Source organism: Triturus cristatus, chromosome 4_2 (genome assembly GCF_964204655.1).
Source record: "Triturus cristatus chromosome 4_2, aTriCri1.1, whole genome shotgun sequence".
Lineage (NCBI taxonomy): Eukaryota > Metazoa > Chordata > Amphibia > Caudata > Salamandridae > Triturus > Triturus cristatus.
Genome location: NC_140586.1, coordinates 242,417,761 through 242,443,258, shown reverse-complemented (window position 1 = coordinate 242,443,258; position 25,498 = coordinate 242,417,761). Strand labels below are relative to the sequence as shown.

The 25,498-nt window shown below is 48.2% G+C and overlaps 1 protein-coding gene and 1 long non-coding RNA gene across 3 annotated transcripts in view; one reads left to right on the top strand and one right to left on the bottom strand.

The window, feature by feature from the left end:
• LOC146833545 (E3 ubiquitin-protein ligase TRIM39-like) overlaps nucleotides 1–25,498 on the bottom strand; it is a 115,032-nt gene that overhangs the window by 85,043 nt on the left and 4,491 nt on the right. For both annotated transcript variants that reach the window (XM_085601396.1, XM_085601395.1), the window contains exon 2: nucleotides 4,646–4,741. In XM_085601396.1, coding sequence (XP_085457522.1) covers nucleotides 4,646–4,741 — 96 coding nt within the window. The remainder of the gene's footprint in view (nucleotides 1–4,645; nucleotides 4,742–25,498) is intronic.
• Nucleotides 8,110–25,498, top strand: part of LOC146833544 (uncharacterized) — a 31,041-nt gene continuing 13,652 nt past the window's right edge. Inside the window, exon 1 of the long non-coding RNA XR_014960595.1 lies at nucleotides 8,110–8,245. This is a non-coding gene — a long non-coding RNA (uncharacterized LOC146833544). The remainder of the gene's footprint in view (nucleotides 8,246–25,498) is intronic.

The following is a 25,498-nucleotide window of genomic DNA, read 5'->3' as shown; positions in this document are numbered from 1 at the left end:
TTGTGCTCCTGTTCCAGGGGTATGGAATTTAATAAAATATCAACTTGTCCATGGGGCAGGTTGCTTCATAAATCTACTTGCCCTGTAACAAAATCCACTTGTGCCTTTCGTGCCATGTAGTGCAGCGACAAATTATGGTAGCAATCTCATTATATAAGATATCTGATATCGCCTCTCTGATTATGCCAGGGCTCATACCATAATGGGTTTGAATACCAGAAATTCCCTTATTTTGCCACCTTTCCACAGATCCACATACTGGGGATGAAGGTAGTGGTAAGTCATTGTTCCAGGATTGGAATGCCCTTTTGAGTCCGTGCAAACCTACTAACTTGGATATTTTAAGGGTTTTCACCAGCTCTTCTCTTATCTTTTCCCATACTGAGAAAGGTTGGAAATTTAAACCTCACAATGGCATATGTAAAACTTCTTCCAGAGTTGGGAAAAAAGTGGCTGGAGGGAAAGTGAACTTGCAAACGCTCAACAGATTTTCACATGAGCAAATCTACACATGCATGTTTGTTCGTGCTAAAATGCTGTTCACAAATATTTTCTACGACTACGATTTCGTGACCAACTTTTGTAAATTTTTGTAAATTCATGAAAGCAGTAAATCTGCACTAATGTAGTTAGGCCTCCAATTAGGTCTGGAGTTAACCAAGATCTTTTGTGTTTATTACATTTCTATCTCTCTCTCTCTCTGTACATCTATTGGCTGGCTTCACTATAAGTGACAGCATTATGCTCTTTCACAAGGAGCATATTGGCACACAAAGAAGTTTTATTAAGTGCCAGGAACTAATGTGGCAATGTGCGCTTTTTGAGACCAACATTTTTTTTTTTTGCCTATGCTTGTTATAATGGTGAGGGCCCGGCACCTCCCACGCCAGTTAAGTTTTACAAAAACCATGTCAAAACAAGACACGCATTGAAAAAACCTACTGACTTTGCCAATGCTTGTTTATTTTTAGGTTGCTGAAACTGGTTACACTGATTTCCCATTAGGAATATTTTCTGTAAATACTAGCATGCATCAACACATTTTATAAATGATGCTGCAAATAAATGGTACCTAACATTTTACAGTAGTTTAGCAAAATGTTATTTTTCCTAGTTGCATTTTGTTGTGAACATTTTATTTTAAAAACAAAGAATCATCCATCTTGCTTTCAAGCTTCTGCAAACATTTGCATCTTATCAGACAGCATTCTGGGAACATTATACATAGCCTTATACTGCTAAACTTTTAAAATGTGTGTACGAGTTAATACTGTAATCGCTATCAGTAGTGCAGTCCGAGTTTACAACATTTCCTTAGAACACTCACCCTAATAATGAAGGCTTTGCATTAGTGAATCATGAATACAAGTTTGAACAGCATTAACATATGAACACAAATATTACCTTAACTGCAGCCAATACCCTTATTAAATCCATATTGTGATACTGTAAACTTACAGCCAAAAGGTGTTGAGCATACTTGTCCCAAGGACAAAATACATATGAAAACTTGTTGTCCTTGACCCCAAACAATATGTCCTGGGCGTCAGACTATAGGTATTCCACACCCTTGCTGTTCTGACCTCATCAGTTTAGTTTGAGGGTTGAACTTTGGCGTTGTATCACCAGACGTGTTGTGTTACTAGTTTTGGTAAAGGATAGTCCTCCTGTGGTTTGTTACCAGTAATGGTAGATGGCTGTTCTGTTGTGTTATGCCTGCAGGTGTGATAGTGGGTGTGGCCCCATGTTGCATCACCAGCCCTAGTAGTGGGTGGTGCTCCTGTGGTCCTCTCAAGTCTTCAGACAAATGGCAAATTCAAGACAGGGAAGGTTTAGCCAAAGACTCTAGAGAAGAGCCATGTCTTCCATTGTGTCCTAAACAAGGAACAGTGGAACATGTATTTAGGGATCTGAAGCGACTGAAAGGAGATGTTTATAGAAATCTTAAAAGTAATGCATTTCATTGAGGTGTTGGATTTGGGAAAACCTATGACCGCTGCATGCACTGCTGATCTTATTCTGCCAAGATACATGTGTTTAAAGGTAGAAAGAATGCCCAGGTTTATGTTTTGAGAGTCTTGTGGGAGAGGACTAGAGTTGAGGTCTAATGTAAGGTGTTGTTGCGCAGGGCTTAATGGAAAAGTCTTGAATCTCACGGGAATCAATGGAATGTCCTCAGGATGTGGCTGAAGTGCCTTTCCTTATAAATTATTCTGACTCTTGAGCTGCAGTGCCTGGGGATTTCTTGAAAGACTGTAGTTCACACTGTCTGATAGGATGTTGTGTCAATCTATTTTTTCAGAAAGAGCCTTTTGGTTACAGCCCTGAGCTCTGGGTGTTTCTGGTTGCAAAGGCATTTCAGCGTGAAACTTCCTTCCGGAGGAGGTTACAGCATTTAGTTGAGAGTCAAGAGTAATGGATAATTTGTTTGCTTTCTTACTGAGAAAACTATGATTCGAGATACTACAGCTAGTACACAAACAGCTAAACTTTAGATGGTCTCTAGGGAAGCTGAAGGAAACAGAGCTCTTAAGTTTCCCCGTTCATTATGTAAGTAGATCGTCATGTCCGGGTTTGTCTTTTCAATCTGGTATTTGCTGTCCTGTTCATCCCATTATAAATTCAAGACTATAGTCCCAGAAACCAAATGATGAACTCCTTGTGCACAGACCTGGGAAACTTAAAAGATATGAAGTTGGGAAGACTGGGCCTGAGTTAGAGTTTAGAGAATGGGTAGTCTATCACAAACGTGATGGAGATCAAGTCATCCTTATTACAAGTGCATATCCTACGGCACCAGTTTCTGAGACAGAGGGCCTGATTTATAGTTTGGTGGACAGGTTTTCCATCTTATGGGAAAAGATATAATGCACTAACTATAAGACAGATGGCATATCGGTCACATTTGGAATGGAGTACCCATCCGCCAAACTCCAAATCAGGCCCTCTGCCTTAGAAATAGTTGGGCAGAGGTGGTATTTATCTTTACCCAGTTTTGAGCAGACGAGAGGGGACGAAAAAGGGTACCATTTGGTGACGATCATTCCAGAAAGGACTATATTAAAGGTGTGTGTTGTTTTTATAAAAACAAACACTAATGTTGAAGTCATCTTTTGTATATGATACCAAATGCTTAAAGCTTTAGGCCCTGTTAAGTTGACATGAAAACTCACTGCACAAGATGCTTGTACTTTTCCATTTTGCCTCAGTAAACTGCTATTGTAACGCAAGGCTTGCTTAAGAAAGATACAGGAACAGAGGAAGATGCACGCTTAGACACAAACATTTCAACATATCACATTTGGAAATGTTTCTTGTACGTGGCTAATTGCATTACAGTGGAAAAGTCTCAGAAGCTGCCTACTTGGGACACGTGGTCAGCAACAGTATATTTCGGACCATACATGGTATAACACCAACTAAGCCTTCTGCTAATTGGTCAAGTGGCCAATGCTTAATTTGTGCTACGTATGTTATGATGCTGCATCCTCTTGTGGTTTAGGCCTATCACAGCTGTCAGAAACGTCACATCATTGGACACTCAGTGACTATGCTGTTTGTCTCCGAGCTGCATGTACTTGCATTGTTTTTTGGTCTCCAATAAATTCTGCTATCTTCTGTGCTGACAAAGAACCGTATCTGTGGTATTATTTCTTATTATTATTTTAGATTCCACACTAATACTGGTGATTCATAGGTCTAACAAAAATAAAAAGTAGCTATTTAAAGGCGCTGGTAAGAGTGTTGAGCCCTGGGGTACACCCTGAATATTTATACTGGAGGATCTGAGAAGTCAGCTTGCCGACCTGCAAGAACTGGGTTTTTATGGAGTGAGTGTTTGAGTAGGTATCGGATCCCAGGGATTAGATGCTGTAGAAAAAGCAAGAAGGAAAAGAGGAAAAGGGGGCAAAGTCACTTAAATCCAGAAGTCAAAGGACTACCTCCACCACTGCTACCATAGAGATTTCCACAACATAAGAGGGTTGAAAGGAGTTGGCAATTGAATTGTTATTAAAGATATTCTGAAGTAAAGAAGTTGAGAAAACATTAAAGCTTCCATATGTTTAGCTAGCAAAAGATCAACAGGCCCCCAGAATGATAAACATATTTTCTCATACTTATTCTAAGAAATTGGCGGTTCTAATTGTACTTAGCAATTCACACAGCAGTTATGTTCAGTTATCCCTTTTAAAACGCAATCAAATGCATGATTGCCATCATGCTAGTGGTGGACTGAACTCTGTAAAAGGGTAAAAGTATCCACTCTGTGATCCTTTATCAAAATGGGGAAGGGATTTTGAAAGTTATTTAGAGCCCTCTCACCCACCTCCTCTCTCACTTTCGCACCTGCTTCCAGGCAGGACTAGTGAAAAAAGGCATACAGCTAGATGGGCATTATAAAGTCAAAACTATTTTAAGCATGATGTTTACTTTCTTCTCTAGGAGAATAATGAATGGTCCTCTTTGCCAGGACATGCTGCCCCGTGATCAATTCATTCTCTCCCCCCTTACCCAACCCCCCCCCCCCACACAGTTTGAAGACCTCAGCTATTGGGTGACACATAAGCTTCTGGGTGTTTAGAACCTTGACAGTAGAACACACTCATACATACACGCGCACACACTCCTCAAAGCTCCGACTCACCATCAGGGTTTTATATCGTTCCTCTTCCCTGCATTTAGACTCCAGACCATATCCCATCTCTTTCTGCAGAGGACACAGCCAGTCCTGGAGCTTTACCTGTAGACAGCAAAGCGCATAAGAGATGAATACAGGTCTGCTGGGCAAGTTTTTTTTTTTAACAACAAATTTTATTGATTTTCCAGCGTACCAAATAGGCAAAGCCCTGCTGGGTACGTTTTTACGAGAAATAATATTCACTACAAACACAGAACCTCATGCTTCTTCCAGTAATACACTTCACATTTTATCACCTTATTCCACCATACTCAGATGGTAAATACAGACCACCCATATGTCACACATATTCATATTTTAAGAACCAGACGCACATTTGAAGTAGCAGTCATACACATCGAGACAATAAGTGACAGACCAAACAAACCCTGATTGAAATCACCGACAACACATTTGCAGAGTGTTAAGTACCAGCAAAACTTGGGTCCCAAAAATATTTTTGATGCTCGACGGGCAGCCATCTGCTTGTCATGAGCTGTGGCACTCTGCTCACCCACAGATATTATTTTGGAATACTGAATACAATAAATCCCTTTAGTTGAATATAAAGGGTTGAAGTCGCGTTGTGAGCCGACAAGTATTGTGGTGCTACAGAATCAGCAGGTTGCAGACTCTGCACTACACTAGACATAGACATCCACTTGTCTTCTTATGGTCTCTACATTTCAGCATACAGCTGCCGCGTATGCCATGCATTTAAATGCTTTAGCATACCAGAAATACCAAATGGGTATTTCTTTCCACTACCTTTCCTGAATTCATTCTGGTACAATTTGCAGGTGACTAATTTTGCAGACTTCGCATTTACTCTGTGTGTAATGGAGAAGAACTTCCATACAACTGATTTGGGAAAGCTCTCGGGCTGCTCTTCCTCATCGAGGGTCTTCAAGGTACTCTCTAGTCTCCTCCTGATGCCATTCTGTACGTTTTTTTGGTCTACTCCCCCCAAAAAACAGATAAGTCCCAAAAAAATATTGCTGTAAAAGGGCTTGGAACTATTTCAAATTGCATGAACAGTCACACAAACCAATCAGATGTGATTGTACTGAGAGTACAGTGTACCACTGTACCATTTTTAGGTGCCTAGGCAGAAATTTTAATAAAAACTACATGATTTCTTAGTTATTTATACCTGTCAGCGAACCCCTAGCCTCAAACTTGAAAAGATGACCTCTTCACAGTAAACTAAAAAAATGTTTTAACTTCTGGGTCCCACAGAACTGCTGTGGAACCCGCAAAAGAAAGTAAAGGCCTTGCGCAGTGACGCAGCACTCTAACATTGGCTCTATAGGTCCCCAAAAAATCAAAATCAAAGCAGTCATCTGATTTGCCACTGGAGGTACACTATTCCAAAAATAAACCAATAAGATGCACACAAAAAAGCCTAAAGCAATTTTCTGAATACACATCCACTTGTGGATTATCTATTGTGAACAGGATCTTTGGTTTTTCTAGCAGATATTTTGACAATAGGCTTTGGTCTTCTGGCGCACCCTACTTATAAACATGCCTAGGCAACCATACCAGATGTGATCATCCTTTACCTTGTTTAAGATGGAATACTGATTGCACCTGAAACCTTGCTGGTAGGTAAAGCCCACACCATATAACATTAAGTGCAGGCCCTCCGCAATTTCCATTCTATGCAACCACGTGTACGCACAGAAATTCTATGCTGAATATGACTCTATACCCTTTACTACCAATTTTCTTGTTTAAAATCATGTAAGAGGTTATGGAGTAAAGTCAATAAAAATATCATGAATGATGAACTTACACATACACACTATAATCAGTCAGTCAGTCAAAACATATGTTTATTTATACCTCGCTCTTTTAAACAACATTCTTAAAATATATAGTAAACAAATAAAAACCGACATGACACTCACTAAAACTCAGGGTAAAATACATTTAAAACACAGTCCGTCCCATCAATAAAATTCTATCATCTAAAAGCATCTTAAGAAATACAAAACTACAAGAGTTTATGGAGTAAAGTCAATAACAATATCATGAATGATGCACTTACACATACACACTATAAGTAGTTAGTGCCCTTCATGTTGGCATACAATCAGTCCTGGCATGTATGTATTACCAAGAAAGTCTTGGCATACACAAAAACTCTTTGTTCTAGTCTTAGACGATCCTACCCACACAGGGTGGATCTGAACAATAGTACTCTGAGGCATATCAGTCACTCCAATGTGGAGATAGTTGAGGTGGAGACTGGGCCATCGTATCCCTATCTCAAGCGGAACACCTGAGAGAGGCGTAAGTTGGAAACTAAACCTGTCCTTCTCTGGATATCCTACTTTGGTGGCCCAGTTCCACCATCCTTTGCTGAAGCTCCTCAGCCTTTCCAGGGAGGCACAGCTTGTTTTGTGAGTAAGGCAACATCAGAATCTTCCTTGTCCATTTCAACCCTTTAGCTGGTGGCAAGTAGAAGTTCATCACCTTTGGACCAAGAGTGATCATGTGACGTTCTTTTCAGTGCTAACCCACGATCAACCGGGCTCCACCAACTCCAAAAATCAGCTGTTTAGAATGCAGGCACAGGTTTGAGATCTAGGAAATGGCTATTTGTGATGCAGACATAGGGTTGAGCTCAGGAAAACAGGTTTTCAGGATTGAGACACAGGAGTGAACTCCAGAAAGCTACTTTGAGATCCAGCAACCAAACATTCCGATTGTGGGCAAAGGATGCTCAAGACCCCAGTTATTCATAATGTAGAAAAAGGTTTGGTCCCCTGAAGAACAACTATTTAGCACAGGTTTCAGCACCAAACAGCAGTAATTTGGGATGCTGGCACAGTTTTGACATGAAGGTAAGATATATCAGGATACAGACACAGCCTTGCCGCAGGGTCTTGTCAGATGATTTCTTGCCCTACACCTGGACCTTCCTCCCCAAACGTGTAAGAGGCCGCAAGACTATGCCAAGAACTCTTCTGAGGGTTCACTAGAGCAAACCCTGCTACAACTAAATCCTGCACAAGAGACGAGACTGAGCATGAGAGCAGCCACCAGTTCCCTGCAACAGAAAAGAGGCAGCTAGTGCAATAGAGCAGGAGCAGCGCCTTAGAGGTCTGTGTTAATGAGCAGACAGCAAGAGCGAGAAACCAGGTGCCACCCAATACAGCAAGACCAGAAAAACGCAACCACAGCAAGAGAGCAGGCACCAGCTGCATAAAGGACTGGGGCAGGCTTAGAAGCCAGCAATGGCGGACGCGTGAGCCAGTGGCTCCGCACTGACCAGCCATTTATCCACAGGAAAACGCTGATTCCTGCCAAGAGCTGTATACGGAGATTTACTGGCGTCCCGCTGCCTCTGGAGGTCCTGCATCGGTCGCGGCGCTGAGCCCCGCCGGAGGTGTCAAGGTCTGCGCAGCTGCGAAGTCGGGCCTGGGGGAAGGGCGCGCCGCTGACCCGGACACCAAGCCGAGGTTGAGTTGCGGTGCTCATGGGACCCGCGTCTACGGGGCGCAGTGTGGCCCTGCACCGGAGGTGGAAGATACGGCTACCGCCGAGTGGTGAGGAGGGGTGAGTGTGGCCAGCAGTAGAGAGTGAGGTCGGCTGCATCGAAACTGGAGCAGGGGGTGAATCGGGCCTTCTGGAAGACGGCCTACTCACTGGTGGATGGACAGTCCTGTGTGGCGGCCCGCTCGTGGCGAGCCTCTCCCTGTGTTCTGCCTGCAGGGGTGAGTGTGCGACCAGCCACGTGGGCAGGGGGCCCCTTTTTTCTTCCATCGACTTCAACTCTTTGCCTCGCAGCAGCTGGTCTTGATGGTCGGTAGAGGGCAGCGTGAGGATCGCAGAGACCGTCCCGGTCCCCTTCCCTCCCCTCTCTGATGGAGTCTGACTGCGAACTGTGGAACGGGGCATGGCCTGCGAACCCTGGGGGCATAACGCCTGCATAGATTTTCGGCCGGCCTAGATACGTGAATCCATTGCCGCCGGAGGCCCCTGACCTGGGCTTCTGCTTGTGGGACTCGCCCAATTGTGTGAGACCTTACTTGGGGAACTCAGAGGACACCGGCCTTTGTTACCCCTATTCTCCGCTTGGAGGGCTCATTGCGGAGGAGGAGGGCCCCATAAACCTGCATCACAACAGGGAGTGCCTCGGAGGGGCCCGAGACTGCAGCCGGGGGCCTGCTTTGTGGAATTATGGTGTCAGTGCAGCGGAAATGTGACAGGGGATAGCCTTGAGTCCCTAGATGCTGGCACAGTGATCGCTACGACACGGTGAGGGTCTGGTCTCTGGAGTGGGGGATCCCTGGAGAGGCTGCCATTCCTTCTTCACTTTTTGGGGCTCTCCCCCCTTCTTTTCCCCCCTGCTGGGGTGTGGTGTCCCGAGACGTGGCAACCACATAAGAGAGGCTCGACACGGTGGAGTGGGGCCCATGCGTGGAAAGTAACGTTGCACCCCGTGGAGACTTGGATTGTTACTCCTAGGTCCCTACCAGCTGTCTTTACAGTGTCTGGTTTAGAGGAGGCCATAGTGGGAAGTTCTTTGGACTGGGTTGGGGTGCCAGTGGGCCGGGGGAGCAGAAATGGGCAAACCCAGGGTGAAGCTAACGGAGCCAGCCCCGGAACAAGGGGAGGACCAACGGGGAACGACTCGGGGTTCTGCTGAGGCACAAAGCTCTGAAGATCCCGTTCAACAACAGCTGGCTAAGATTCTGGAGGCCATATCGGACACAAAGGAGACACTGCATCAGGATATAAGTACTGTGTTAGTGAGATTGGTGCTTTTACGTGCTGAGCATCAGAAGCTCAGTGACCGGGTGAAGGTGGTGGAGAATGTATGACGTTACAACGCATACATTTACAACGCATGCCTTTACAACGCAGTTTTTACATCGCAACATCCTTTACAACACATAATTTTACATCGCATGCCATTACATCGCATTTTCAGAAACTACCTTTACAACGCATACCATTACATCGCATTATACCTTTACAACGCATACCATTACAATGCATACCATTAGATTGCATTTAAGGTAAGTGTTGGATGGTATAGGGGTAATAATTACTATTCTAACTCCAGTGATTGCAACAGTAGGGTAAGTGTTGGATAGTGTAAGGGTATTATGCGTTGTAATGGTATGCATTGTAATGACTTGCGATGTAATGCCTGCGTTGTAGTGACATGCGTTGTAGTGACATGCGATGTAATTGCTGCGTTGTAATGACATGAGATGTAAAGGATGTTGCGATGTAATGACTGCTATGTAAAGGTAGTGCGATGTAATGACTGCGTTGTAAAGGTTGTTTCCCGGTGGTGGAGTCATCCCTTGAGGACTTGACCCCAGCCCATCAGGGGACGCTTAAACAGATGGCGGATCTAACTGGCAGGGTTAGAATACTAGAACGCAGAACAGAGGACAGCGAGGGGCAGAACTGGAGGAATAAAACTGTATTTTTGGCCTCCCGGAAGGGATTTAAAATGGCAATATGAGTCCTACCTGGAACCCTGGCTCCGCACAGTGGTTGCCCCGAAGGTCTAACGTAATTTGATACCCTGGAAAGAGCTCATTGAGTCCCGGCAAGGCCACCAGAGCCGGGTCGTCCCGCGAGACCGGTGAAAGCCAAATTGTTACATGATAGAGACAGGGACATTTTGTTACAAAAAGTCCGCTCCGATGGTCCATTTGAGGTCAACAACAGCAAGGTCTAAATCTTCCCGGACTATACCTTTGAAGTACAACGAAACCACACATCTTTCTTGGAGGTTAAGAAGGCGCTGAGAGATGAGGACCTCCAGTATTCCCTTATCTTCCCTGCCCGGCTACTTAGAATTGAGAATGGTAAGACACATTTCTGCAACAGTGCTTTTGCAGCTTGTAAATGGTTGGAGGAGTACAAGACAAGGGCCCCCGAATGGGGTGGGACCAAGTGCCGCCCGGCCAGGCCAGACGGAATGGAAAGCGCGCTGGGAGATGGCCGCCGAGGAGTGCCACAAAGAAGCCAAGCCCTTCCCAAACAGAGCGAGAACGAGCGGTGACATTGCAAGCAGTGGCAGAAATAATGCAGGGATATAGGCAGCAGTCAGAGGTGGGCTCGCGCTCGCCGAGGGGCACGGAGGGCTCGGAATCGGATTCCTCCAATGCGAGCAGTTTAATTCTACCAAAGATCACGCCGAAGACAGCAGACGCGATGTGGAGTGGACTCGGCTGTGTATTCTGGGCCCCTGGAGGCGGCGGGCAGCATTGTAACATCACAATACAATGGTTCAGGTTTGATTAACGGGACGGTCGGTGCCTGGCATGGTCCCCTGATATTATGTTATGTTATGTTATGTTATTTATATTTTTATAGCGCACAGCTGCCCCAGCAAAGGGGCGTCCTGGCGCTGTGACAGATGCTACAACATAACACACAATAAAAGAAAAGGAAATTAACCAGACACGGGAAACAGTAAAGTTTTAATCGCCTGCCTGAAGGTGAGCAGGTCTTCAAGAGCTCGGATGTGTACTGGGAGCGAGTTCCACAAACCTGCCGCGAGCACCCTAAAGGAGCGGCCACCCATTCTACTCAATTTAAAGCGCGGACAGACCGCCAGGTGAAGCCTCTCCGATCTCAAGGATCTCAAAGGAACATAGGGCGTGAGTAGGTTAGCAAGTGCCGGGGGCGAAGAAGATTTCAAAATTTTAAAGGTCAGGCATAGCGCTTTGAACTGAATTCGCTGTCTGACCGGGAGCCAATGTAAGGCCGCGATGGTACCAGACACTGAGCAATGTCTAGGGAGGCCCACAATGGCCCGAGCCGCGGCATTTTGCACCCTTTGGAGCCTAGAGGCCTCCTCTTGATTCACCCCTAACAGCAGTGAACTGCCGTAGTCCAGCCGAGATAGTACAGAGGCCTGGACCACAAGCTGTCTGGTGGGGGGATCAAAATACTTTAAGACCGGCCTTATTCCCCGCAGAATGCCATAGCACGTGGCAGCCACCTTCTTAGTGTGGTCCTTGAAGGTGAGCGCAGAGTCCAACCAGATGCCTAAATTTCTCACTCCAGAAGCTGGAATGGGAGTGACCCCCAACTCTGATGGCCACCACTGGTTACCCCATAGCTCAGCATGCTTCCCTAATACCAACACCTCTGTTTTGGTGGCATTTAACTGAAGGCAGTTGGTGCGAAGCCAGCTTGCTACTGCCAACAAACCCGCTCGAAATTTGGGGGCCTCCACCTCAGGGTCTCCACTAAGTGTCACCGCTAGCTGTGTGTCGTCCGCATATGAGGCCATCGTAAGACCCCACTGTTTAACGACACCAGCCAACGGTTTCACATAGAGGTTGAACATAGTAGGGCTCAACGAGGATCCCTGTGGTACCCCCAGCTCCAGGGGATAAGTGGCAGATTGGCCAGGTGGTATGGCCACTTTAAAAGAACGATCTGATAGAAAAGACCGAAACCACTGGAGAGCGAGATCAGTCACTCCCGCCTCCTGTAAGCGTTGGATCAGTATATGGTGGGACACAGTATCGAAGGCAGCGCTTAGATCTAATAGTAAAAGCGCTGCAGTGCGACCTGAATCCAGAACCTGGCGTAGATGTTCCGTGATGTAAAGTAATGCCGTCTCGGTACTGTGTCCCGACCGGAAGCCGTTCTGACTGGAATCCAATATCTGGTTGCGAGCCAGATGCTCAGACAGAACAGAGTTGACATGGGCTTCTGTTACTTTGGCAATCCAAGGCAGCAGGGATATGGGTCGATAATTCTCTGGCAGCCGGGGGTCAGAGTTGGCTTTTTTTAGTATAGGAGTAACCACTGCCTGTTTCCAAGCCGTGGGTACCATTCCGCTGGACAATGACATATTGATAAGATTCAATATGGGGTCACGGCAGAGTGGGGAAAGTGTGTTAACAAACTTGAGACACTGATCTAGGTCACGACCCCCTGAAGGACCTCACCATAGTTGGTTTGGACCTCGATTGACTATTAACTATGAAGGGTTTGGGTGGGTGGCCGTTGCCATACTGCTCTGGGAATTAGGGAGTTGATCCATGTTGCGATTTTTTCTTCTTCTCTTGTTTTTGTTTCCATTTGTTTTGGTTTTCCACTTGCATCGGTCCTGTCTTGCCTATGACGCGGGTGCTGCTCTGTCTTATTGCAAAAACAACAATTGATGGACAAAATGCAGAACAATGTCATACATTCACCCCAGTACAGAGATCTGGGCCTAAATCCATCGTTTTTTTGCTCACCATGCCATTCCAGTTTGAACCCAGCCATATGCAAATCAGTCTTGACCCTGTGCCCCATGGGAACAGTCCAGCCCGAACTGCCATGCCAGGTCCTCCCTGGACTGGAAACAAGCATCCTAGGATCGGTTTCGGGCTTTCAGCCCTCGTCAGCCAGGATAGCTTGATTCCAGTGGCATGGAGAGCACGGGACTCACGTCTGAGCATACCCTTCCCACTCGGGGTGACAAATGCAAAACCAACAATTGATGGACAGAATGCAGAACAATGTCATACATTCACCCCAGTACAGAGATCTGGGCCTAAATCCATCGTTTTTTTGCTCACCATGCCATTCCAGTTTGAACCCAGCCATATGCAAATCAGTCTTGACCCTGTGCCCCATGGGAACAGTCCAGCCCGAACTGCCAAGCCAGGTCCTCCCTGGACTGGAAACAAGCATCCTAGGACCGGTTTCGGGCTTTCAGCCCTCGTCAGCCAGGATAGCTTGATTCCAGTGGCATGGAGAGCACGGGACTCACGTCTGAGCATACGTGAGTCCCTTGCTCACTTTGCCACTGGATTCAAGCAAGCCTGGCTGAAGACGGCTGAAATGCCAGAAACCGGTCCTGGGAAGCTTGTTTCCAGTCCAGGGAATACATGGCTTGGCAGTTCAGGCTGGACTGTTCCCATGAGGCACAGGGTCAGACTGATTTGCATATGGCCATGTCTGAACTGGGGTGGCAGAGTGGGCTAAAGAACGGTGATGGATTAAACCCAGATCAGTTGACTGGGGGTGAGTGCTTGTAATGTTCAACACTCCGTCCATCATTTCCTTTGGTTTTTGCTTTGTTCGCCATAAGTTGGCAGGGTATGCTCAGACGTGAGTCCCTTGCTCACTTTGCCACTGGATTCAAGCAAGCCTGGCTGAAGACGGCTGAAATGCCAGAAACCGGTCCTGGGAAGCTTGTTTCCGGTCCAGGGAATACATGGCTTGGCAGTTCAGGCTGGACTGTTCCCATGAGGCACAGGGTCAGACTGATTTGCATATGGCCATGTCTGAACTGGGGTGGCAGAGTGGGCTAAAGAACGGTGATGGATTAAACCCAGATCAGTTGACTGGGGGTGAGTGCTTGTAATGTTCAACACTCCGTCCATCATTTCCTTTGGTTTTTGCTTTGTTCGCCATAAGTTGGCAGGGTATGCTCAGACGTGAGTCCCTTGCTCACTTTGCCACTGGATTCAAGCAAGCCTGGCTGAAGACGGCTGAAATGCCAGAAACCGGTCCTGGGAAGCTTGTTTCCGGTCCAGGGAAGACATGGCTTGGCAGTTCGGGCTGGACTGTTCCCATGAGGCACAGGGTCAGACTGATTTGCATATGGCCATGTCTGAACTGGGGTGGCAGAGTGGGCTAAAGAACGGTGATGGATTAAACCCAGATCAGTTGACTGGGTGTGAGTGCTTGCAATGTTCAACACTCCGTCCATCATTTCCTTTGGTTTTTGCTCTGTCTTATTGGCCATGGGGGATGAGGGGGGGGGCAGGAGGTTGTGGGGGGGGGGGGGGATGGTTTACTTAGCCAGCAATGGCAGCACAACAGCAGTCATTGAAATTCCTCACGTGGAATATTAAGGGGATGGGGTACATGTCTAAACGTCATGGTATCCACAATTATATTAAGAGGCGAGGGGTGCAGGTAGCCCTCCTGCAAGAGACTCACCTGCTTCAAACAGAAGTTGAAAGGTTGCATAGACGGTGGGGGGGGGGGCAGGTATATGCCACATCATATTCTGCATATGCTCGTGGGGCGCTGATTTGGATTCGAGCGGGGGAACCCTTTGAATTAACATGTTCTGCTATAGACAAGGAGGGCAGATATGTCTTCCTCCTGGGGAGGCTGTATAGGCAGGAAGTCAAGTTAGGCTGTGTGTATGCCCCTAACCAGGACCAGTTGGCCTATATGGCTGACCTCTCTACTCGTGTAGCAGATCTGATGGTAGGTCCAGTGCTAATAGGTGAGGATTTTAATGGAGTGATAGACGGGGACCTGGACAGATCGCACCCCCCTCTGCCTGATGCACCGACACGCCGTGTGGCGGCTGGTTTGCAGGACTGGATGTCCCACTGGGGGTTGAAAGATATCTGGAGGATCCAACACGGGGACACAAGATAATGCTCCTTTTATTCCCCAATGCACCAGCTCCATGCGCGATTGGATGCCTTTTGGTGCTCCCCCACTCTTAGTGATTCCATCACACACAAAGTACTTGGGACGAACCTTGTCAGACCATCGCCTCCTGTTGTTGACATACAGACCCTATGGAGATAGATCCCCGATACCAACATGGCGCCTCAATCCGATGTCCCTAGAAGATGCTCCTTTTGCTGACTACCTGCAATATGTTGCATGTGATTATTTTGCTGATAATGAGCGTTCTGCTTCGTCTGCCTTAATAGAGTGGGAGGCGTTTAAGGTGGTGGTGCGGAGACATTGCATGAGGCAGGCTGTGGGGATGCGTAGGGAACTGCACCGTGAATTGTTGGACAGAGAGGGAGAAATACGTGAACTGGACGGTCTTCAGGGACGAGACGCGCAGGCACACGTTCGGCTTTTGGACAAACGCACACAGCATGCTGACATACTGGAGCGGCTTAGCTCACATGACTATAAGACATACATGGATAGAGTACAGAGGGAGGAAGGACAGGCTGGCCGCCTCTTGTCTTGGCTGATTCGTCCAGAGACACATGGTTCTCCAATTATGCTTATACGGACAGCTGACGGTGCAACTGTTGAGGCTTTGTTGGAGACCCCTTTATCTCCAAAATTGGATGCGAAAGCAAGGGCGGAATTGAGTGGACCATTGACTCTGGAGGAGGTACATGGAGCTATTTCCACCATGGCTAACGGGAAAACTCCTGGCCAGATGGCCTGCCGGTAGAATTTTATATAAAGTACGGGACTGAATTAACACCAAGGCTAGTGACTCTATATGTGGAGCCGCTCCAAATCGGACATCTCCCAGACACCACGCGAGATGCATTGGTGGTCCCGCTCCCCAAGACTGCATCTCCAGTTGCTGAGGTGAAAGATTATAGACCCCCCTCCATGCTCAATACTGACTTTAAGATCCTCAGTAAAGTACTGGCATTTCTGTTGCTCCCGCATATGCAGGCCCTGATCCATCCGGACCAGAACGTGTTTATTCCCTCCCGTAATACCTCATATAACCTCAGCCACCTATACTCGGTGCTCTACCACCTGGAAGAACACACCCTCCGGCGGGCTGCTATCTTATCAATTGACCTAGAAAAGGCTTTTGATACTGTGGGGTGGGACTACCTGTTCGCAGTTATGAAGCGCCTGGGCATGGGGGACGGCTGGGTGGCTTGGGTACGACTGCTTTATACCTGCCCCACAGCAAGGGTAAGGACTGGCAAAACCATCTCCCCGCAATAGCGCATGACGCGAGGTACCCGTCAGTGTTGCCCCTTGTCGCCACTCCTTTTCACCTTGGCGATAGAACCTTTGGCTGCACTATTTAGACAGGGGGTGAAGGCATGGGTTTGTTATCAGGGGGACGGACATATATCATCTCTCTTTATGCGGACAATCTATTAGTGTATCTTTGCGACGCTGTTCAAGAGACGGAAACGGCTTTACAATATCTTTAGACGTTTGGGGAGTTGTCAGGCTTGCGAGTTATTAAGCGTACGCCATACCCCTTCCCAGTGGCTGGACCAATGGCGCGTCCCCTCGAGCCACCCGTGGACTTTAATTGGGCGTTGTACACCTTCAAATATTTGAGTGTCCAGATCTTCCACTCTCTGGAGGACTTGAGAGAGGGAAACCTGGGTAGAGCATTCAGTTCTGGGGTACACTACGCCTCCCCATCATGGCTAGGATATCCTTGGCGAAAATGGTCATGCTCCCCGTGTATTATATTACTTTGCTAATATGCCAGTGTTGATGCCTGCGGCATGGTTCCGCAACCTGGATTCCCTGGTGAGGGACCTAGTTTGGGGGGACAGTAGGTGCAGAGTGTCGCTTAAAGTATTGAGACGCTCCATAGACACAGGAGGCTTGAGTGTTCCTGACTTCGAGCTCTATCAGCTTGCTGCCCAGATGCAATGGTTGTCCCAATGACTAGAAGGAGTGAACGTGGACGGGACTTTCTTGGCGGAACCCGGTCAGAGTCCCCGTCTATTGTTGGCAAAGCTTCTGATACACACAACAAAAGTTTCCTACAATACCATACTGCAGTCCACAGCACTGCAATGCTGGAGACGTAGCATTAAGAGGATACATGATAACCCAAAATGTTCACCGGAGTTGCCGCTGGTGGGACTGCCTCACGGTGAGCAGCAGCAGGTCATGACTGTGGTGCAGTTAGAACCCTGGCCTGCGGTGGGTCTCGAAACCATAGGGAGACTTATCAAGAGAACACCTTGCTTCTCTTGGCAGAACTAGTGGAGGGGTGTGGTCTGCCCCTGGGTCAGTTCTTAGTGTATGAAGCGTTGCAGAGGGCATTCGCAAAGCTATGGTGCCGGAATAGGGAGGAGCCTGAGACACATGCATTGTTGCATTCACTGGTCACTTTGGTTACTGCGAGACACCAAATTAAATGGTTCTACGTGTCCTTGCTTGAGGCCTCACTGACCCTCCTGCTCCGCTATTGGGAGAAGTGGGAAAGTAATTTTGGGAGGGACCTCACGGACGCAGAATGGGGAAGGGTCCTGAAATCTCCCAAGAAAATATCGCGGAATTAACGATTAAAATATGTACAATTTGATTATGTTCACATGACTTATTTACCACCGCACAGGATCTTTGTTATTTTTGAGGGGGAGCAGAGGCACTGCCCGAAATGCAATCAGGAAGACGTGGGTTTCATGTGACCTGGGAATGTAGGGTCACGCAAATATTTTGAAACACTGCGCTCCCCAAGCTTAACACTACATTGGGACGAACGCTTGCTTGCACTGCAGAAGTCTGTTTACTGGGACTTTACCCTAGGCCGCCAAAAAGGAAAGCGGGACACCGGTTCATGGATCTGGCGCTAGCACTGGCTAGGAGACGGATAGCTATTGAGTGGAAAGCACCTACGGGACCACGAATGACTGTATGGCGGAGGGAGGTGACGACTTGAGCCGGGGCGGAGGAAAGAGTGCTGCGTAGGGAAGAGACGAGTGGACTACATGCCTGGGAGTACCCGAGCTCTCGAAGCGATACCGATGGAGGTAGTGAAACCCCCCTCAGACAGCCTGACGAGAGAGACCGGGATAACTTCGATCGTGAGGATTTGACCCGGCCTGTGAGATTGACTGTGTGACAGAAACCCCTGTGGGACAACCTTCCCGCTCCTTGCGAGGGGGGTTGGGACAGTATAGTGGCTGACTGTGCAATAAATAATTGTGGTATGATTGGACACCTTCAGGATCCCGGGCTTCCCCCCGTTCCCCCCCTCCTCTCCCCAGCTGGCACAGATTGAGACTTATGACGTTATACATATAGAGAGTGCCGCGCTGGACATAGACAGGTAGTTGATATCCCAGTTATTAACTCCCTGTTTGATGGATTATTGCACATGCAAGACCTGGAGATGGTATGGACACTATATACCCAGACACAACTACCCTGAACGTTACGAGAATGTAGATTCCTCCAGGGCTACGTGGGCAGGGGAACAGGCATCATAGATTGAAGACATGTAATGGCAATTCGGGTGTGTTAGTTGCTCGGAATCGTGCCTACGGGTAGTGCTTGAAATGGAAACATAGAAGTGCAGGTACTCTGTACTAGAGTACCTGCTTTCTTTTCTTTCTAAGAAGTGCCGGTACTTTCCAATTAAAAGTATTGCATTTCTCTTGAGAAGTGCCGGTACTCTCCCTCTCAAAATAAAAGCCGTCCCATTTAAAGCACTGCCTACGGGGCCCCGGTCTATAGATATGCTTGAGCTATAGAGTGTTTAAGTATTCATATTGAAATCTGTATTGTACTGCTCACAAGAACACTTGATTGCCTGTGGCTTTGGAAATGTAATAACTGTAGTGAACGAAATAGATACATGGTCTATCATATGTTAAAATGCCAATAAAAATAAGTTTTAAAAAAAGGACTGTGGCAAAAAAACTGGTACAATAGTACAAACATCAACTCCAAATTTGGGCTGTTGGTGGAAAGTATGAGATAGAGTAGGCACCTCACGCATGTAGCACAGGTACTTCAGATATTGTTCTACCCTGGCAGTAGCAGTGCAAGCTTCATTACATACTAGGGAGGTGTACGTGGGTAAGCATTAGGTATAAGCTGTTTTCATATACACAATCCCATTCTTATGAAGTGAAGCACATTTCTTAACTCTCACAGACAAGCACAGCTCATAATATTATTTCAAAACTAGACACGGAGCCACTGGACACTCAAAAATACATGCATTGTAGTCTTAGCCCATAGACAGTGACTTCAGAACTGAGAACTCTCACAGGCATTATGCGATTCGTGTACATCTTCCGCTGAAGTGTCCAGAATGTATCTCAAGATGCAGAACACTCACATACATAACTTGTATTAGAACATTGGAATGTTGGGAGCTCAATTGAAAACAATGGAGTTCTCCGGGCTTCAAATAGCTGGTAGAAGCCCGGAGCTCCAACATTCTAATGTTGTTGTTCACAGCTGTTGCTCTTAACAAAGACCTCGTGGAGCCTGAGGCGATTTCAATCCCCTCAGACTCCGTGAGACTTTTGTTTTATTTGTTAGAACATTCTGTTCTCTAGTAGCGGAATGTTTTAAGAGCCTTATCCCTCCGTAGCTGGGCTATACTGGCATTAAAGTCCCGCTCCCTTGTTAAAGCCCCTCGCCTTCAGCCTCTAACGCTGGAGCGGGCCTTTAATAGCCGGTAGAGTCCGCTCCGGCGGACTCTAAGGCTATATTAAAACATTGGGATGTTGGATGCTCCACTGAAAACAATGGAGTGCTCTGGGCTTCTAATGGCTGGTAGAAGCCCGGAGCTCCAACATTTCAAAGTTGTCATTCACAGTTGTTGCTGTCAATAAAAGCCTCATGGAGCCCGATGGGATTTCAATCCCCTCGTGCTTTGTGAGGCCTTTGTTTTATTTGTTAGAACATTCTGCCCTCTAGTAGCGGAATGTTTTAAGAGCCTTATAGCCCTCCGTAGCACGGCTATATCGGCATTAAAGGTCTGCTCCCTTGTTAAAGGCCCTCGCCTTTGGCTCGGCCCTTTAACGCTGGAGAGGGCCTTTAATGGCCGGTATAGCCTGCTACAGCAGGCTATAAGGCTATATTCTTCAGCCTTATTATGTGTTGAACTCTTTGAGTCTAATTTGAGATGTCAGAATACTAACAGATATACCTTGTACTCTCAGGCAGCCTTTTATACACAACTCTATGACATTTTAATTCGAGAACACCTACATACATAATCTGTGCTCTTCTACAATCTCTCTTATGGCGCTCACCATGTGTGCTCTCAGATCCCTGGGGTGTGACAGATAATCCTTGTGCGACCTTTATCACAGGGCTGCCTATAATAGGCATACTTTTTTACTCGTGGACAGCATTCACTATGGAGTCCTCTCAGTGGCCTAGAAAGAGTGTCAATAGCCCTAACGCAAGCAAGAAAAATGGCCCCCCTTGCTCATTGGATAGTATTAAAAAATAGCCTTTTGTTTTGGGTAGTGGGCCCCTCGCACCTATGGACACATTACTGCTCCTGCTGTACTGAAGATAATCACACTGCTGTTTGTTGGTCTCTTCCTCATCACCTTCCTCCCTGTCACTTTCTCACACCCCTACCCACTTCCGCACTCTTTTCCACTCTCTCACTCATTTGAACTTATGTTTTACCCTCCCCTCTTAGCTTTCCCAGTTTCCTTTCTCCCACACATCGCCCCGTCTTCTCTCTCTTCTATCTACATTTCTCTGAATATCCCTTTAAACTGCCACTCCTTTCTGTCTCCTTCCTCTTTGTCATGATCTCGTCCGCTCCTCGCTCCCGACTGCCGGAAGCGAGGCCTTCCACGGGACGAGACTCCTCCCCTAGACTGGCTTCTCACCGAGTAGCGGTCTAGTGGCTGTGATCGACTCTGCCACTGTAATTGGCCGTCCCACACTTCCGGCGGATTGTGTACTTTAAGCCAACGGACGCCCACGCCGGTGCTTCGGATTCATCCACGGAGCTTCGCCGGATACGCAGGAGCGTAGCGAAGGCTCTAACAGCAACCAGACCTTCCGTCTGGACCGCGCATGGGCGCCTACAGCTGCTGTTCACCGAGACTCGGGTAGAGTCTCTATCGCCTTTTCTGTTTCCTCTCCAGCGCAGGAGCGCTATCTTCCTTGCTACCCCGCGACTCGTGCGACGGCACGGAGTCGCCCTTACTTTGCCCCTCCTTCACTAGCGCCGGCGCGCTTCCCCCTTGAGCACCACGACTTGTGCGACGGCACGGAGTCACCCTTACTTTGCCCCTCCTCACTAGCGCAGGTGCGCTGCCACGCCAGGTCATTCACGAGCTTCCCCCCATGGACCGATTCCTGGTACCCATAGCATACAGCGCAGGAGCGTATGCTTCCACCACGCTGAGGCCCTCTCTCGCCTCCCACCTTGAAGCGCTTGCCGACCTGTCTCATCTTCCCTGCGCAGGAGCGCCACCTTCAGATAACACTTGCATCTGGACCGCGCATGGGCGCCTACAGCTGCTGTTCACCGAGACTCGGGTAGAGTCTCTATCGCCTTTTCTGTTTCCTCTCCAGCGCAGGAGCGCTATCTTCCTTGCTACCCCGCGACTCGTGCAACGGCACGGAGTCGCCCTTACTTTGCCCCTCCTTCACTAGCGCCGGCGCGCTTCCCCCTTGAGCACCACGACTTGTGCGACGGCACGGAGTCACCCTTACTTTGCCCCTCCTCACTAGCGCAGGTGCGCTGCCACGCCAGGTCATTCACGAGCTTCCCCCCATGGACCGATTCCTGGTACCCATAGCATACAGCGCAGGAGCGTATGCTTCCACCACGCTGAGGCCCTCTCTCGCCTCCCACCTTGAAGCGCTTGCCGACCTGTCTCATCTTCCCTGCGCAGGAGCGCCACCTTCAGGTAACACTTGCAGTGAGCGATAACCAGGGGGTTAGTGTTTACGTACCTGTGCCTCTGTTTTCATTCCCTTTCCTGGAACCGCGCTTACCCCTCTCCTCTTTGTCTAGGTGGGATTCGCGCCCGACCCAAGACCCCGGTTGTTCACGAGAGAAGCCCCTTCCCGACACACCACCCTCACCTGCTTCGTGGCAGCCTCCCCCAGCTCCCTCTCTGTCCTGGTTAGTGCACTCGGTCCTTCCAGGAGGAAAAGGGTCCAGGAGGGGGTTGTCCTCGTCATCCCTGTGGGATTTCTCCACAACAGTAAGGTAAGAATTGTGGGGACCTGACAGAATCCGAAGCCCACGTATATATATCCCACCCGGGTAACATGGACAACCCCGACATCACCTTGCAGGACATAGCTGCCATGTTGGTTAGCATCCAAGCCGAGAATCGTAGTCTGCGACACGACATGACCAACCTACAAGGGCAAATAGGTACGGGGAACGTAGGACCCTGGGGTCCCTCTTCCGCACGCCCCCGGCAAGAAGGAATACTAAGGCCTCCTATATTCAATCCAGGGGGCTCCCCACCATCGGTCTCGACTAATTCCGCACCCATTCAGGTCATAGCTCAACCCACCGCCCAGCTAGCCGCACCAGAACGATTCTATGGGGAGAGCGCGAAATACAGTATATTCTCGAACCAATGCCATCTACACTTCATGGCCAGAGCATCGGCCTTTCCCGACGACGCCTCCAAGGTCGCGTTCATCCTATCGTATTTGGGAGGTGTCGCCGCGCAGTGGTCTATTCCATTGGTGGAGAATGACGAACCACTCTTATACAACTATCCGGTGTTCAAGGAAACCATGCGTCGTATGTTTGCCCGCCATACGTTTGTGCAAGCGGCGGACAATGAACTACTCAATCTAAAACAAGGCAACACCGACCTACTCCACTACATCACCACCTTCAACCGTCTAGTAGTGGAAGCCCATTGGCCAGAAAACAAACAAGTATCAGTGTTCTATAGGGGCCTACGTGAAGACTGAAAAGACAACATTTCACAAATGACCGACCCACCAGAAGAGATAGGCCCATTCATAGACATGGTAGTAAAACAGAATTATCGCCTACAAGAGCGGAAGACAGAAAAAACCAAAGGAGGAGAGGCCAGAGTCCCTGTGTATAGAGACCTACCAAAACCCCGTGATGCTCCTGAGCCTATGCAGATCGGGGGTATCCGTGCCCCCTTGACAAAAGACGAAAAGGAAAAAAGACGGAAACAGAATCTATGCCTCTACTGTGGCAAAAGCGGTCATTTCGTGCGGGAGTGTCCTGCAAAACCCCGCCAACCCAGAGAGAGGACTTTGGCAGCACTCCCGATCACCCGAGGAGACGGGTTGGGAAACGGGACATCCCAGTAGTGAACGGGGTCGGTCTACTGGGACTGTCGGCAGAAGAAAAACAGACCCCAAACCTTTGTGCCAACCACCATCACATGGGCTTACCGGTTGTCTTGCACTCATCCATAGTCCCATCATGGCACGTTGTAGCCTTGATTGACTCAGGAGCAACCGGAAACTTCATCGATGCCCAGTACATGGCAGGCCTGGGCATGCAAAAACGAACCAAAAGCAGGCCCGAAACGGTGAAGGCAGTGGACGGCACGGATTTGACCTCAGGGCTAATCCGATACCAAACCGAAGATCTGGTAATGGTGCTAGAAAACCAGCACACAGAGAACATTGCCTTTGACATCATTGATGCTCCTCAATTTCGGCTCATATTGGGCCTTCCATGGCTGATTCAGCACAATCCCCTGATTCATTGGGCGACTGGCAAAACAGTGTTGGACTCGGTCCATTGTATTCGCTACTGCTACCCCCGGAGAAGAAAGCCATACCGAGGGAGATCCAGGCCTGCGCTCTACCACGGGAAGGAATGGGACTGATAACACATCAGAGAGTCTCTAAGGAATACCAAGACCCGGCACCCGTTTTTGACGAACAAGGAGCTAACACCCTACCTCCACATCGGCACTTCGACTGCCGCATCGATTTAATACCGGGATCCACGCTCCCTTGCAGCCGCGTTTACTCCCTCACGGAGAAGGAAAACGAACATCTTCGCGCCTATCTCGATCAGTACCTACAGAACGGGTTCATACGCCACTCCAAGTCTCCTGTCTCTTCCCCTCTCTTCTTCGTGGCGAAGAAAGAAGGTGATCTGCGCACGTGCATAGACTTTCGGGCGATGAACGCCATAACCATTAAGAACAGGTACCCCTTACCGTTAATACCCGACCTACTGGATCAAGTAAAAGATGCGGCCATCTATACTAAGCTGGATCTACGTGGGGCATACCACCTTGTCCGAGTCCGTGAAGGGGATGAGTGGAAAACCGCCTTCCGAACACGATATGGATTATTCGAGTACCGGGTCATGCCCTTCGGACTCTGCAACGCCCCAGCCGCCTTTCAATATTTCATTGATGAGGTGCTAAGGGAATTCATCGACAAATGCTGCATCGTGTATATCGATGATATACTGATTTACTCCGCAGACATGAAGGAGCACCATCAACATGTGCGGGCGATACTCCAGCAACTACAGCAACAAGGGCTATACGTGAAACTAGAAAAGAGCGTATTCCACACCACAACCGTGGAATTCCTGGGACACATCCTCACACCAGAAGGCGTACAAATGGACTCCAGGAAAGTCGACGCCATATTACAGTGGCCATCCCCAAGCTCCGTGAAACAAGTCCAAATGTTCCTTGGATTCGCGAATTACTATCGCCGTTTTATTTCAGGCTTTTCCCGGATTGTTACCCCCATTACCTGTCTATTGCGAAAAGGGACACGTTTCCAATGGAACACCGGAGCGGAAAGAGCCTTTCAGGACCTAAAATATAGGTTCACCTCAGCTCCGATACTAAAGCATCCTGATCCCAACCGCCCCTTTATTGTGGAGGCCGATGCCTCACAGAACGCCGTAGGGGGTGTCTTATCACAAAAAGACAGTAACACCAATCTACTCCACCCCATAGCCTACTATTCCAGGAAGCTTCAACCAGCTGAATGCAACTATTCCATCGGAGATAAGGAGCTCTTGGCCATAAAAACGGCATTTGAGGAATGGCGACACTGCTTAAAAGACGCTAAACATCCAGTCACGATATTCACCGACCATAGAAACCTACGGTTCCTTCGATCAGCCAGAGCCCTAACAGCGAGACAACTACGATGGACGTTATTCTTCAACGAATACGATTTCCAGATCACCTACCGTCCCGGGAGGGAGAATGCCAAGGCTGACGCCTTGTCCAGACTGGAGGAAACCGAAGACCAGGCACCCACCACAGACCCAGTACCTGTCATTCCCAGCCGATGTTTCCAGGGGACGGTGACCTCGTCCTCCTTCTTATCCCAGCTACACCATGATTTACAACAAAGAAGTCCTACTGATTGGATCGGAAACATCCCAGACCTTACAGAACGAGATGGATT